The sequence below is a fragment of the Macaca mulatta genome, chromosome 2, assembly GCF_049350105.2.
Source record: "Macaca mulatta isolate MMU2019108-1 chromosome 2, T2T-MMU8v2.0, whole genome shotgun sequence".
Lineage (NCBI taxonomy): Eukaryota > Metazoa > Chordata > Mammalia > Primates > Cercopithecidae > Macaca > Macaca mulatta.
Window position 1 is genome coordinate 154,238,744 of NC_133407.1, and position 13,551 is coordinate 154,252,294.

The 13,551-nt window shown below is 38.8% G+C and overlaps 1 protein-coding gene across 45 annotated transcripts in view; it reads left to right on the top strand.

Moving 5' to 3' along the window:
• Window positions 1-13,551, top strand: part of TMCC1 (transmembrane and coiled-coil domain family 1) — a 255,894-nt gene that overhangs the window by 203,990 nt on the left and 38,353 nt on the right. Inside the window, exon 1 of one of the 45 annotated variants that reach the window (XM_028843193.2) lies at window positions 1,670-2,144. Coding sequence is in view for 1 of the 2 variants with exons in the window: in XM_015130132.3 (XP_014985618.1) it covers window positions 1,790-1,846 (57 nt within the window). In the remaining variant the exon portion in view is untranslated. 45 annotated transcript variants of the gene reach the window in all.

Here is a 13,551-nt window from a genome sequence, read left to right on the forward strand (position 1 = left end):
TTATGTTAGACTGCACACAATCTAATAGCTCAGTATATTTAAAAACCCACATCAGATATGTTACTATGGGAGTACAGTTACAGTAAGTGATTTTTGAGAGAAGGAAGGGAAAAAATACGGATTCTCTTATAGAGTCCTTCAAATTGAAATCACAACTGATTTGAAATAACAAAATACTTGTGCATATATATTTTTTAAACTGAAGGGATGGAAATCACAGTGGTAATAGTGGTTTGTTTGGTCTTCTAAGTGGTGAGGTTACAGATAGTTTTTGCTTTCTTTTCTGCTCATTTGCACTTTCAAAGTTTTCTACAATAAGCATGATTGTCTTAAAAGAAGATATTGAAAATGCTAGTAAACAGAGTTAAGCAAACAACAGCTAGTGTTGATGCTAGTGATACAGGATTGGGGTTTTCGTTGTTTTTGTAGAAACGTATTTACTCAGTTGAAACCTTACCACCTAATTTTCAAGTGAAAACAAAACTTCTATTAAATCAAATTATTTATTGTTGTGGAAAGTCAGGGTCAGAGTTCTGTGTCTCTAGAGATGGTAAAGGAATTTCTGGAGCCATGGTTTCAACCCAACATTTTCTTTATATTCATTCAAGGTGCCATGGTTTAAGTGAAAGAATGTTAAACGCAGCTGGTGAATACTGATAGAAAGACCTTCTTTGACCTGTCAGTACTGTGCTGGCCTGAGCTTCCAGACCCATACTTAACTAAAAGTAAAGAAATTATCACACTTCCAGGCTCATAGAAGGGCTCATATCACACCCCCAGGCTCATAAGCTTTACTGTATTAAATTGTCTTCATGTCTGATTCCTTTCTGCATGTTAACCTCAGAGAAATATTAGTAGATATACTTTATACATGCCACACTATATTTGTAATCATTTAAATTCCTCCTATGTGTTCCCCACAACTGCTTTTACAAATGAAGAAATAAGGTTCAGATCTGATAACTTGCCTAAATCCCAAAGTGACTTTTTCAAGTCAGAATCAGTCTTAATAAGATATTCAATACTGTCATGTAGTGTCCTGGGTGTTCAGTAAATAGTATGTGTGATGATACAGGTGCTGAGCCTGGGCTTATGACTGTGATGTTTTAATCTCTTGCTTAGATTTCATAGTATTTTTTTCTCTGTCCATAGTGAATACAATTTTAGAGTTTCGTGCTCAGTTTTCTTTTTCTAGTTGTTTTCTCACTCATGTTCTATTTTCATTTTAAATGATTTTGCCAACATAAAATGAAAAATAAGAGAAGAAACATTAGAAAAACATGGAAATCTGTTCTGGCAATCTTCTGGACCTTTATTGAAACATAGGTAGATTGCTTTTTCTTTGTATTTACTGAACCAACCTACTTAAACAAGTGTTATTTTATTTAGAATGTTTTTAATCTTCTTTAAGCGATTCTTTCAACCTTACCTGATTTAAATGAGAAGACAAATGTGAATGTTGAATTAATACCCTGTAGCTTTAAATCCAACCAGTGTGGTGCTTTTGTCTTTTATAAAAGATGCTCACAGCTGGAGAAGAGAGGCAGATACTGTCTGTGATCTCCATTCTCAGAGTCAAACTATTCATTTGCATTAGCTGCTCTAGCAAACTGCGTGCGCGCGCACACACACGGATGCTTGTTTGGCAGAAGCTTTCTGTTTATTCAGCACAGAGTTCTCCTAGGCTCCCAGATATAGAAAGCTCTTAAGAGTTGCTACAGGAGATAGAATTGAAACTGTATATAGGCTGAGGTGGGCACTGCGGAGGATTGGCTATGCGAGGGTATTGATGTGGTGCGGCTGTACCTGCCTGTTTTGTGAAAGTCACTTCTCTGAGACTGTGAAGGTGAGAAGCCCAGGGATCCACTAGAACCTTCATTGCGGCTGGCTCTTTGGTGGGGGAAAGCATTCCCAGTGGTAGCTGTCCTCATTTGCAGCGTTGTTCTCGGAAACCAAGTATGTGCAGCAGTGACAGACTATGCCACAGCTCCTCTGCAGTTTGGAAGCTGGAACAAATGGAAAGAGCTTATAGCCAAGAGAGGTTGTGATTTGTTTTTACGATCCAAGCTTGCTCTGGCAGTGCACAAATGAAGGATGAGCTTTGTGGCAAGCAAAATCAGCAGACTGCCTGACAGGGGGTTTTGGTAAGATAAACGTGTTGTGATTTTTTTTCTTATTTTTTGACTTTTCTATATCAGCTGTATAGAACCGCTTCTTAGCAATAACCAAAACATTTTGCAAAATCACATTTGATGGAAAAGGATGACCAAGGGAACCAGAAGGAGAAACATAACTTGTGGTCATTCAGTTGTGACCTTCAGAGATAATCCAAGTTTTCTCATATGTCTCTCAACAGACAGAAGCCAGGAATTTCCAGAGCAAAGAATGTAGACTAACAAACCTCTTTTCTTTTCTTTGAATAGTCATAATTATGCTTTTTTTCCCCTGCTTTTTCTATAGTCTGAAGCGGGAGAAGGGAAAATAAAGCCTTCCTCCTGTTATAGAGTTGTTGCCACTGGAACAGTAATAGGCTGAGAACATAAGTATGGAGGTGGAGGAAGGCAGGATAAGGAGTCTGCTATTTTCATAGCTGTGCGTTGGTGTATATTTGTCTTGGGTTCATTGTCATTGCTGTTTGATATCAAGTGGTTGTGAATGCTGTATCTCTTTGCTTTTACTATGACTGAATCTCTTTTATGTTCTCTTTTGTACATTTTCTTTGCCAGACCCAATTCTATTGATATGAAGCCTTTTTCTGTTACTGTTTATACATATTAGCCGTTATTAGAGAATAGATAGTTGTAGAGAGTAGCCCTCCAATATTTATGGACCTCAGAAAAGATAAATATAAGTTTTACTTTTAGCAGATTTTGGAGTCTTGCTTCTGGATTCTTTAATAGATGTTTTATTACAAATTAGAGAAATGAGTTGCATTAGATTTGCAAAAACCTATCAGAATCACCTTGCTTTAAGTTGGATCTTATTTCTTATGTTTTTTCTAAACATTGGAGTTTACTTTTCCTCATCCTAACTTAGGCAGGCGTTACTGGAAGGTATATTTCTATCTCAGAGAGCCAAGTTTCCTAGCTGCTTAGAGTGGCCACAGAAGAGATCCATTGACACCTGACTTTTTGCTGACTCATTGGTTATGTAAGCCTTGTAAATACAACTCTCCATATACTCCATTAGGTTACTGGCAGGTGCCCTCCTCCCTGTTTACTGACCTTTTCCTCTCAGCATCCTTCTGTTCCTTCTGTAAGCCTTTTTGGTAAGATGATCATAACCTTTCAACCAAGTCAATTCTAAGAAGCAGTGAATAGATAAATCCTTTTCATCTTTCTCCTTTTGAATTGCTACTTTCTTTAACTCTGTTTTCATCTCAATTATGATAAAATTCCAAATTCTCTATTTTCCTGGCATGTGAAACCTACTATAATAGTGCTTTTCCTCATTTATGGCCTAATTAAAGTAGCAACCTCCTTTTCTATCTTTGAGGACTCAGTTCAAATGTGTTCTTGTTAAAAGAAGCTTTCTGTGACCTCCCAGACTAAAACAGATTTTTCTCCCCTACACTGTCCTTTTCTCACAACATTCTGTTCTTTTTCTTTTTAGCACTTTACACAGTTTATATTGTTTGGTTACTGGTTTTTCTGTCTCTACCACTTTTCCCCACTCAGCCATAAACCTCATGAAAGCAGAGACTGTTTTGTTCATCATTTCATACCCAGCATTTAGCAAAAGGGCAGGCTGAGAGTTGAAGAAAGGCAGATAAGTAGGCAATATTGAAAATGCACTATGGTGAGAAAAAAATAGGATAAGCACTGGGCACTGAAACAAGGCCAGTGTGACTAGAGTGGGGTAGGATAAGTGGGAGAGAAAGCATACTGTAAAACAAAGATCTAGGCTAGGCATGGTGGCTCACGCCTGTAATCCCAGCACTTTGGGAGGCTGAGGCGGGAGGATCACCTGAGATTGGGAGTTCGAGACCAGCCTGACCAAAATGGAGAAACCACGTCTCTACTAAAAAATACAAATATTTTGTATTTGTATCTAGAGAGGTAGATCCAGGGCCTAACCATGTAGGACTTTATAGACTGTTCAGATTCTTGTTCATTCTAAAATCATAGGAAGCTACTAAAAGAATTTAAGTATTCAGTGATTTAGGCCTTTTAAAAAAATACTTTCTTCAGCTTAAATGAGAACCTAAGTGAATGCAGGTAGATCAATCAGGATGAGTGGTCCAGAAGAGAGATGATAAGAGTTCATCATAAGGTGATGGCAGTAGAGGTAGATGGAGAGTATTGTGTATTATAATGGAAATTTGGAAAGTAAAATTGACCTTATTGTTGGATCAGATATAGGTAGAAGGCAGCAGATGTCAAGAATGGCTCCTAGGCTTTGATTTGGTTTGGTTTTTGCTTGTGTAGCTTGATGGATAGATGCTTTTCCTGAGATATGGAACAGTGTAAGAAGATCTGGTTTAGAAGAAGATTATGATGTTTGGTTTTGGACATACAGATTTTGATATAGTCAAGTAGCCTTTTGGATCTATAAGTCTAAATTCCAAAGGAGATTGTACTATTCTTATCATTGGGAAACCTTCAGTGATATCCTTGACATAAAATTTAGAACAGTAGTTTAGATAAACTACCTTAGCAGCCCATTTCTCACTACAGCCCTCTCCTGTGCCATTATTTTACAGCCTCGCCAGCCATTCAGTTATCATGAAGGTGCTATTACATTTTCTTATTCTGGACTGTTCTGCATACTAGGCTGTTAACCCGAAATGCTTTTCCTTACCCTTTCTTTATCAGGTACTAATGTCTTCAAGGCTCATTTTTATTGTTGCCTCCTCCAATGAGCCTTATCTGCCCCCTTCCCGTCTTTTTATTTATTTATTTATTTATTTATTTAATTTTTAAGTTTATTTTAGAGATAGGGTCTCACTCTGTTGCGCAGGCTAGAGTGCCGTAGCATGATCATAGTTCAGTGCAGCCTTAGACTCCTGGGCTCAAGTGATTCTCTCACCTTAGCCTCCTGAGTAGCTGGGACTACAGACTCACCCCACCAACCTGGCTAATTTTTTTCTTTTTTGTAAAGACAAAATCTTGCTGTGTTAACCAGGCTGGTCTTAAACTCCTGTCCTCAAGCTAATCCTTCTGTGTCTGCCTTCCAAAGTGCTGGGATTACAGGTGTGAGCCACTGCGCCCAGCCAACCCCTATCTCTTCTTTTAATACATGCTTCCCTCCTGTGTTCAAAGAGTACTTTGCTGTCATATCTATGTCATTTATTTAATTGGACCTGCATTTCAGTTGATCATTTCCGTTTCACCAACTAGATTGTGTGTTCCTTGAGAGCAGGGATTCCACCTTTATTCAGTGTTTTACATAAAGAAAAGATAATTGCAAAATGAATTAAATTGTAAAGCCTCAGTCTTTTTCACAACGTGTATCCATAATCTCATAGCACCGTAATGTGCTTTCCCCATCTATCTGCTCCTAATTTTCTCTAAGCTATCCTGTCCCCGCAGATACTTAGACACAAAGCAGAAAATATTTTTCCTTTCATATGCAGAATTCCTGAATCTGTCCCTTTTATCATATACGTTCCTACTTTTACTTTATTTGTAATTTATCAGTAAAACTGAAATCTTTCCATTGCTCATCACATGTGAAAGAATTGGCTAAGGCAGGAAAGGACATCCACAACTCATCTTGTTCTCTGTGTCTCCTCTTTTCCTATTTTTCTGGAGTAAGTCCAGAATCCATGTAGTATTTTTCAGTGAGGTCGTTGTTGGCATTTAAAATCAGGTAATTGTTGCCGGGCGCAGTGGCTCAAGCCTGTAATAGCAGCACTTTGGGAGGCTGAGACGGGCGGATCACGAGGTCAGGAGATCGAGACCATCCTGGCTAACACGGTGAAACCCCGTCTCTACTAAAAAAAATACAAAAAAAAACTAGCTGGGCGAGGTGGTGGGCGCCTGTAGTCCCAGCTACTCGGGAGGCTGAGGCAGGAGAATGGCGTAAACCCTGGAGGAGGAGCTTGCAGTGAGCTGAGATCTGGCCACTGCACTCCAGCCTGGGCGACAGAGCAAGACTCCGTCTCAAAAAAATAAAATAAAATAAAATCAGGTAATTGTTGAGACTATATTGCAGGAGAAATGCCCCCAGGCATTTCCTAGTGCAACCTGGAGGGATGGTACTGCCCGTAGTCTCTCCCATTCTCCCCGACTCCTGCATCAACAGAGTATAGAAATGCATAAACAAATTATGAAGATTGGATCCTTGCCGTTTAAGTAATTCCCTCACAGAGGCTTAAGCATTCCACTTGCCTTTTCGGAAGTCTTTGAATAGCTGAATGTTCTTATTATCTCACTTAAGACTGGTATGCATTGATTCTCAGTCTTTTGGAGTCCAAGTTTTATTGATTTATTAGCCCTTTTAGGAGTTACAGATACCTCTATTTAAAAACCTGGAACAACTAGACAAGCCTCTGAAGTCCATACCGTTTACATATTTAAGCAACTTTTTACAATTTGTCATAGATATCCTTAATTTATTTCCAGGATCTTTAAAAATTAATGACATTCTTATGATATTAGAGACAATATATACAGCAGGCATTTACACCAAGTTTATCAGTGTATCTGCTTTATTCTGTTGTACAAAAAGCAACTGTGTTCTCAAAATTAAGTACAGATTTTAGGAAAGATAACACCCTGGAGTATCCCTTGCCAAAGATTTTATATTTTTTAATGGACAGAAACTTGATCTGTTGAGATTTTATCAAGAGTGTAAGAATAACCTGTCATGTCTGTTTAAATAAATTTCTCTTAAAATAATTTTTATTCAGGGGAGTAATAGACACTGGGGACTCCAAAAGGAAGGAGGGCAGATGGTGGGGGGACAGTGGGGGGTTGAAAATTACCTGTTGGGCACAGTGTTCACTATTCAGGTGATAGGTATACTAAAAGCCCAGAGCTCACCTCTGTACAATATATCCATGTAACAACACTGCATTTGTATCCCCTAAATCTATGAAAAACAAAATAAAGAATTAAAAACCTATTAACATGTAGAAAAATAATTTGTATTCAGTTACAGGTAACCAAGTAATGCTAGAACTACAATCTCTCAAAGATGAGACATGGGTATACTATACAATAGAGAGCTCACAATTTGAAATTAAAGGCTTGAGTTAGCCTCTGAGCCAGATTTTTCATGTAGAAAATTAGAATAGTGCCTGCCTCACTGGATTAATGAGATAATATGGTTAGGTGCCAAACATGCCCAGCTAATTTTGCGATTTCCCAAAAATGGCATTTAAGGGATTTCTCAGATATCAGATCATGTAAATAACAATCTGATGTATTTATTTCCCTTTCCAAAAACGAAATGTCATTCTTGAAAAATTTTAAGTGGGGTTACTGGATTTTTGTGAATTTGGCCTATCTTCTAGATTTGGAAGTGGCTATGCTGTTTCTTTATCAAGTTAAATTCATTTGTGCTTGTTCCAGGAACAGATCATAAGCAATTTAGGGGAGAAATGGCATCTCTAGTATTGGGAAGATATTTAAATGAAATCCTCAAGGACAAGGATAGTACTATTATTTTCCATATCAGAGTTGCTAATTACAGTGTTCTAGTCATTGGTCATTTTTCCAGTAGGTAGAAACCTCTATCGTGTGTATGTGTGTGTATACACAAACACATACATATACACATATATGTGGGGTTTTGTTAGGTAAAGATTTGCTGTTTACTTAGGTCTCAGAATAACATCTCAGTATATTTAAGGCAGTGTCATTTTGGTCTTATCTCAAAGCTTTGGACTAATACAAACATAGAATTCTTCAAAGAAATATTTACGGAAAAACCTAAACAGTACTCTGTAACTTAATATTAGTAGCTACTTTGGGGGACTTTTAGGTTTTAGGCATTTACTAAGGAATTTATGTGTGTTTTCTCAGTTCAATCCTGCAAGAGGGGTATTGCTATCCTCCGTTTAAAAAATGAGAAAATGAACTCACTAGTTAAATTGCCAGGATAAGTAGGTTTTAGAACTAGGCTTCAAGTTCCAGCTGTGCTTAACTCTAATACTTACACTCTTTCCACTCTGCTGTCTTGCCTCTCTAAAGTCACTACTGCTAATTTCATCATTTACCTCCTTTGCCATTTCCTTAGAATAATCTTAGTTTGCCTTTTAAGGAAAATAATGGAATGTTAATATGAAAGGCACTAGAAAGGTATTGATAGTCTCATCAAAGCAGAGGTAGATCTAGAAAAATACAGTTTACAACAGTATTTGAGGAAATGTAATGTGAATCTAACTATTCATTTAACAGATGTTTAGTTAAAATCTGTGTACTAGACACTAGGGAAAGCAAGTTAGAAAAAGACAAATCTAGTCTTGGAATACTCATAGACCAGTGGTGTACAAGGTAGAATGGAAAAAAAGGAGACCGTTTAGATAATACTCTGATCACCTATGGTTGGCATGAAGAGGATTGGCATGCAGTGTTATAAAAGCAAAAACAGTAGAACTTAGAAGCTGCTTAAAAACTTTGGCAAGGGCCGGGCATGGTGGCTCATGCCTGTAATCCCAGCACTTTGGGAGGCCAAGGCAGGCAGATCACCCGAGGTCCAGAGTTCGAGACCAGCCTGACCAACGTGGAGAAACCCGTCTCTACTAAAAATACAAAATTAGCCGGGCGCGGTGGCACATGCCTGTAATCCCAGCTACTCAGGAGTCTGAGGCAGGATAATCGGTTGAACCCGGGAGGTGGAGGTTGCAGTGAGCCGAGATCGTGCCATTGCACTCCAGTCTGGGCAACAAAAGCGAAACTCTGTCTCAAAAAAAAAAAAAAGAAAGAAAGAAAAAGAAAAACTTTGGCAAGAAGGGGAAAAGATCAGAAAGATGCTTTTACTCTTCATTACTGGAAAAAGGATGAAAACAGGTTTATAAAGATACAGGTATTTTTGAAAGAGAGGTGAGGACATTGAATGCTTAGTTTGAGACAGATTTTGATTTGTCAGGGGAAACACAGAAGGATATTCATGTAGAAATAGCCATTAGGCGATTGAGAATTTAAACCTAGAGACAGAGAGAGTCATCTATGTAGCACAGAGTCTGAAGCTTAGAGAGGGTATCACAGTTAAATCCACAGAACTGCTATATCCAGCAGGCACTGTAGGCTCAGGGAGGCAGGGGGCTGGGCTCTTTAAGGGCCTAGAGAAACCCTATTATCTAAAATATAAACAGGAGAAGTTTAAAATCTTTTTTTTTTTTTTTTTTTTTTTTTTTGAGACGGAGTCTTGCTGTGTCACCCAGGCTGGAGTGCAATGGCCAGATCTCGGCTCACTGCAAGCTCCGCCTCCCGGGTTCACGTCATTCTCCTGCCTCAGCCTCCCGAGTAGCTGGGACTACAGGCACCCGCCACCTCGCCCGGCTAGTTTTTTTTTTTTTTTTTTTTTTTGTATTTTTTATTAGAGACGGGGTTTCACCATGTTAGCCAGGATGGTCTTGATCTCCTGACCTCGTGATCCGCCCGTCTTGGCCTCCCAAAGTGCTGGGATTACAGGCTTGAGCCACCGCGCCCGGCCTAAAATCTTAATAAATATTTAATGACAGTTGCAAAATGTAACTGTCAGTTTTAATTGTTATATTTAACATTATTCGAGTATTTCATTTGAAAACAATTTGTAGTTTATATTTTCTTACTTCTTCATGATAAATATCAAGAATAAAGTTATATGTAGCCAGACATGGTGGCATGGGTCTGTAGTCCCAGCTACTCCGGAGGCTGATGTGGGAGACTTGCTTGAGGCCAAGAGTTTGAAGCTGCAGTGCACAATGATCACGCCCATGAATAGCCACTGCACTTGAGCCTTGGCATCCATAGCAAGACCCTATCTCTAAAAATAAGGTAGTTGTTTCCAGATAATTTGTCAGATAATTTGACAGCAGGCCCATGTTCCTGGCAGAGCAGAGGATCAGGATGGCAGCCAGTGCAAAATAACAGAAAAACTTGAGTTTTCAGTTAAAAATTATATTTAATATGAGGACATTTTATATGTTTTATATGTGCACGGAACCTCCAAAAGTAGCAACACCTAGGGCTTTTCTGGCCTCTCCCTTTCTCATTTCTTTATTTTTACTTTATTTATTTATTTTTTTTAATTTTTTTTTTTTTTTTGAGACAAAGTCTCATTCTGTTGCCCAGGCTGGAGTGTGGTGGTACGATCTCAGCTCACTACACCCTCCATCTCCCAGGTTCAAGTGATCCTCCTGCCTCAGCCTCCCAAGTAGCTGGAATTACAGGTGTGCACCACCATGCCCTGCTAATGTTTGTAATTTTAGTAAAGATGGGGTTTTACCATGTTGGCCAGGCTGGTCTCGAACCCCTGACGTCAAGTGATCCACTCATCTCGGCCTCCCAAAGTTCTGAGATTACAGACGTGAGCCACCGCACCTGGTCCCCTCTTCCTCATTTCTATTGGCAATGTGTTCTAGTCGCTTATGGTTATTATAGCTTCCTACCTGGCCTCATACCCAGCAACCTGTGTACTCCATTTCATTTACTCATGGATACCAGATTAAGCTTCTAAGTACATAGCTCTGGTAATGTTAGTTCCCTAATGAAAAAAAAAAAAAATTGACTATTTATCAGTCTTTATAAACTCCTAGCAAGTTAGATAGTAAAGGAAGGTTATTTAAATTAAAATAAATTCAAACCGTGAGTATTACTATACTTTCCCTAAATATTGACCAAACTATATTATTTACTGCTTTATAAAATATGTAGAATTTTTCTGCCCTCTTGGAAATGACCCTTTTTATAAGTCTGTCAGAATTCCATTTTGAGGTGCAGCAAAAATACCATCTGCTTTATAAAACTTCTTAGTCACCCCATCTCAAACCAGGTATTTCTTTTTTCTGAATCCCCATAGATGTTTGGAAAATGCCATAAATATTATAATATACACATTTTACATATTAAAACAAATTATTTGACCTTCTCTCTCCACCTCCCATCGTATATGCTGCTTTTGAACAGTGCTGTATCACTACCATCATCATATCTCCTATAGCACCTTGCTTCATACTTTGCATGTACATAGTTAACACATTTTAGGAAGAAGGATGCAATCACATATGTGGGATTCCCATTCAGAGTCTAAATTTTTTTTTTTTTTTAGACAGAGTCTTGCTCTATCACCTAGGCTGGAGTGCAGTGGCGCCATCAGCTCACTGCAACCTCCACCCCCCGGTTCAAGCAATTCTCGTGCCTCAGTCTCCCAAGTAGCTCAGGTTATAGACGTGCACCACCATGCCTAGCTAATTTTTGTATTTTTAGTAGAGACAGGGTTTCACCATGTTGGCCAGGCTAGTCTCGAACTCCTGACCTCAAATAATTCACCTGCCTCAGCCTCCAAAGTGCTGGGATTACAGGCATGAGCCACCACACCTGGCCCAGAGTCTAACTTTGTAAAAATCATCAATGCCTCCCTATTCTGCTGCTCAAGTGGTAGTGGTTATGACTTATGACAAGCGATGTAATGAATAGCAAGGACTCTGAAGCCTAGTCCTCTGAGTTCAAATCCTGACTCTGCTGCTTATTGGCTATGTGACCTTGGACAAGTCACCTAACTTCTCCTGATTCAATTTCTTCAACCATAAAATGGAGATTAAAATAGTATGTATCTCCGAGGTTTGTTTTGAGGATTAACCAAGTTAATGTAAGCAAAGCATTTAGATTTGTACCAGGTTCATAGTAAGCACTCAGTTACTACTATTACCTTTGCTACTATCATCATCATGTTTACCCATAAACCAGATTGAGACTTCCACTTTCATAATCTCAGAAAATGTCTGTCTATCTAAGGAGTAGAAATATTCATGTAGTTCACAGAAAAATAATTTTGGGCATTTAACACATGTTTTGAATAAAACAAGAGGAGAATACTAAAGTATATTAGGGCAATTCATGCAAGACTATAAATGAACTTTAAGCTTTTTAAAAAATTATAAAATGTCTGATTTTAATGTGTGAAGATAAGGTACTTTGGGAAGCTTTTAAAAGTCAATCTCTGATGCAGTAAGATCCTGTTATAACACAGATGAAGAAGTTATAAATAAGCTTGTTAAGATTTCTTGGTGATACAATAAATGGAAACACTTCAGATTCTAATGAAAGAGTGGAACATAGCACACCCAAAAAATACTCTGAATCAATAAGAGAATAGGAAATTGTATTCATTCAACAAATATTTGAATAGCTGCTAAGTGCCATGCACAGTTTTAGTTGTTAGAGAAACAAAAGTGGACAAAACACAAAAATATCTACTTTCATGAGCCTTATATTCTAGTTTTTTACGAAATGTAAAAATATATGTCAAAAGGTAAAAAGTTCTATGTAGAAAAATGAAGTCAAGAAAGAAAACAGAAAGTTCATAGTGGAACCAAAATTTGCAATTTTAAATAAGGCAGGCCGGGCGTGGTGGCTCATGCCTGTAATCCCAGCACTTTGGGAGGCCAAGGCGGGCAGATCACAAGGTCGGGAGTTCAAGACCAGCCTGGCCAATATGGTGAAACCCATCTCTACTAAAAATACAAAAATTAGCCAGGCGTGGTGGTGCGCACCTGTAGTCCCAGCTTCTCGGAAGGCTAAGGCAGAAGAATCACTTAAACCCTGGAGGCGGAGGTTGCAGCGAGCCGAGGTCACGCCACTGCACTCCAGCCTGGATGACAGAACAAGACTCCGTCAATAAATAAATAAATAAGGCAGTCAGAGAAGTCCTCCCTGCTAAGGTGACATAGAAACAAAGACTTAAAGGAGGTTACGGCGCAAGCCGTGCAGTTGTCTGAGGGAAGAGCACTCCAGAAAGAAGGAACACTCACTGAGTGAAAAGCCCTGACGTGGGTACCTGTCTCTCATGTTCCAGGAACAACAGGGGAGGCCATTGTAGCTGGTGGCAGTGGAGTAAAGGGATGACTAGTAAGAGATGAAGTCAGGGAGGTTATGGGATGTAGTGGTGCAGGTGTAGATCATGGCCATTGTAAGAACTTTGGCTTTTACCCTGACTGAGATAGAGAGCCACTGGAAAGTCAAAGGTATAAAAAGAGTGTTGTGATCTGACTTAACTTTTTAAAACAACTACTCTGGCTGCTCTGCAGATAATTATAAAAATATTATTGCAGTTATAGGAGACTGTTGCATTGCTGGGACAACATGGTATATACATAGTGGGTAATAACACAGACTCTGTAGCTAGACTATCTGGGTTCAAACATTGAGTCTGGCACTTCTTTAATTTGTGATCTCGAACAACTTAAATTCCCTATGATTTGGTTTTCTTAGCCATGAAATTAGGATAAATAATAATACCCATCCCATAGTGTTACTGTGCAGAATTAAACAATGAGGCCAAGCGCAGTGGCTCATGCCTGTAATCCTAGCACTTTGGGAGGCTGAGGCAAGTGGATCATGAGGTCAGGAGTTCAAGACCAGCCTGGCCAAGATGGTGAAACCTTGTCTCTACTAAAAATAC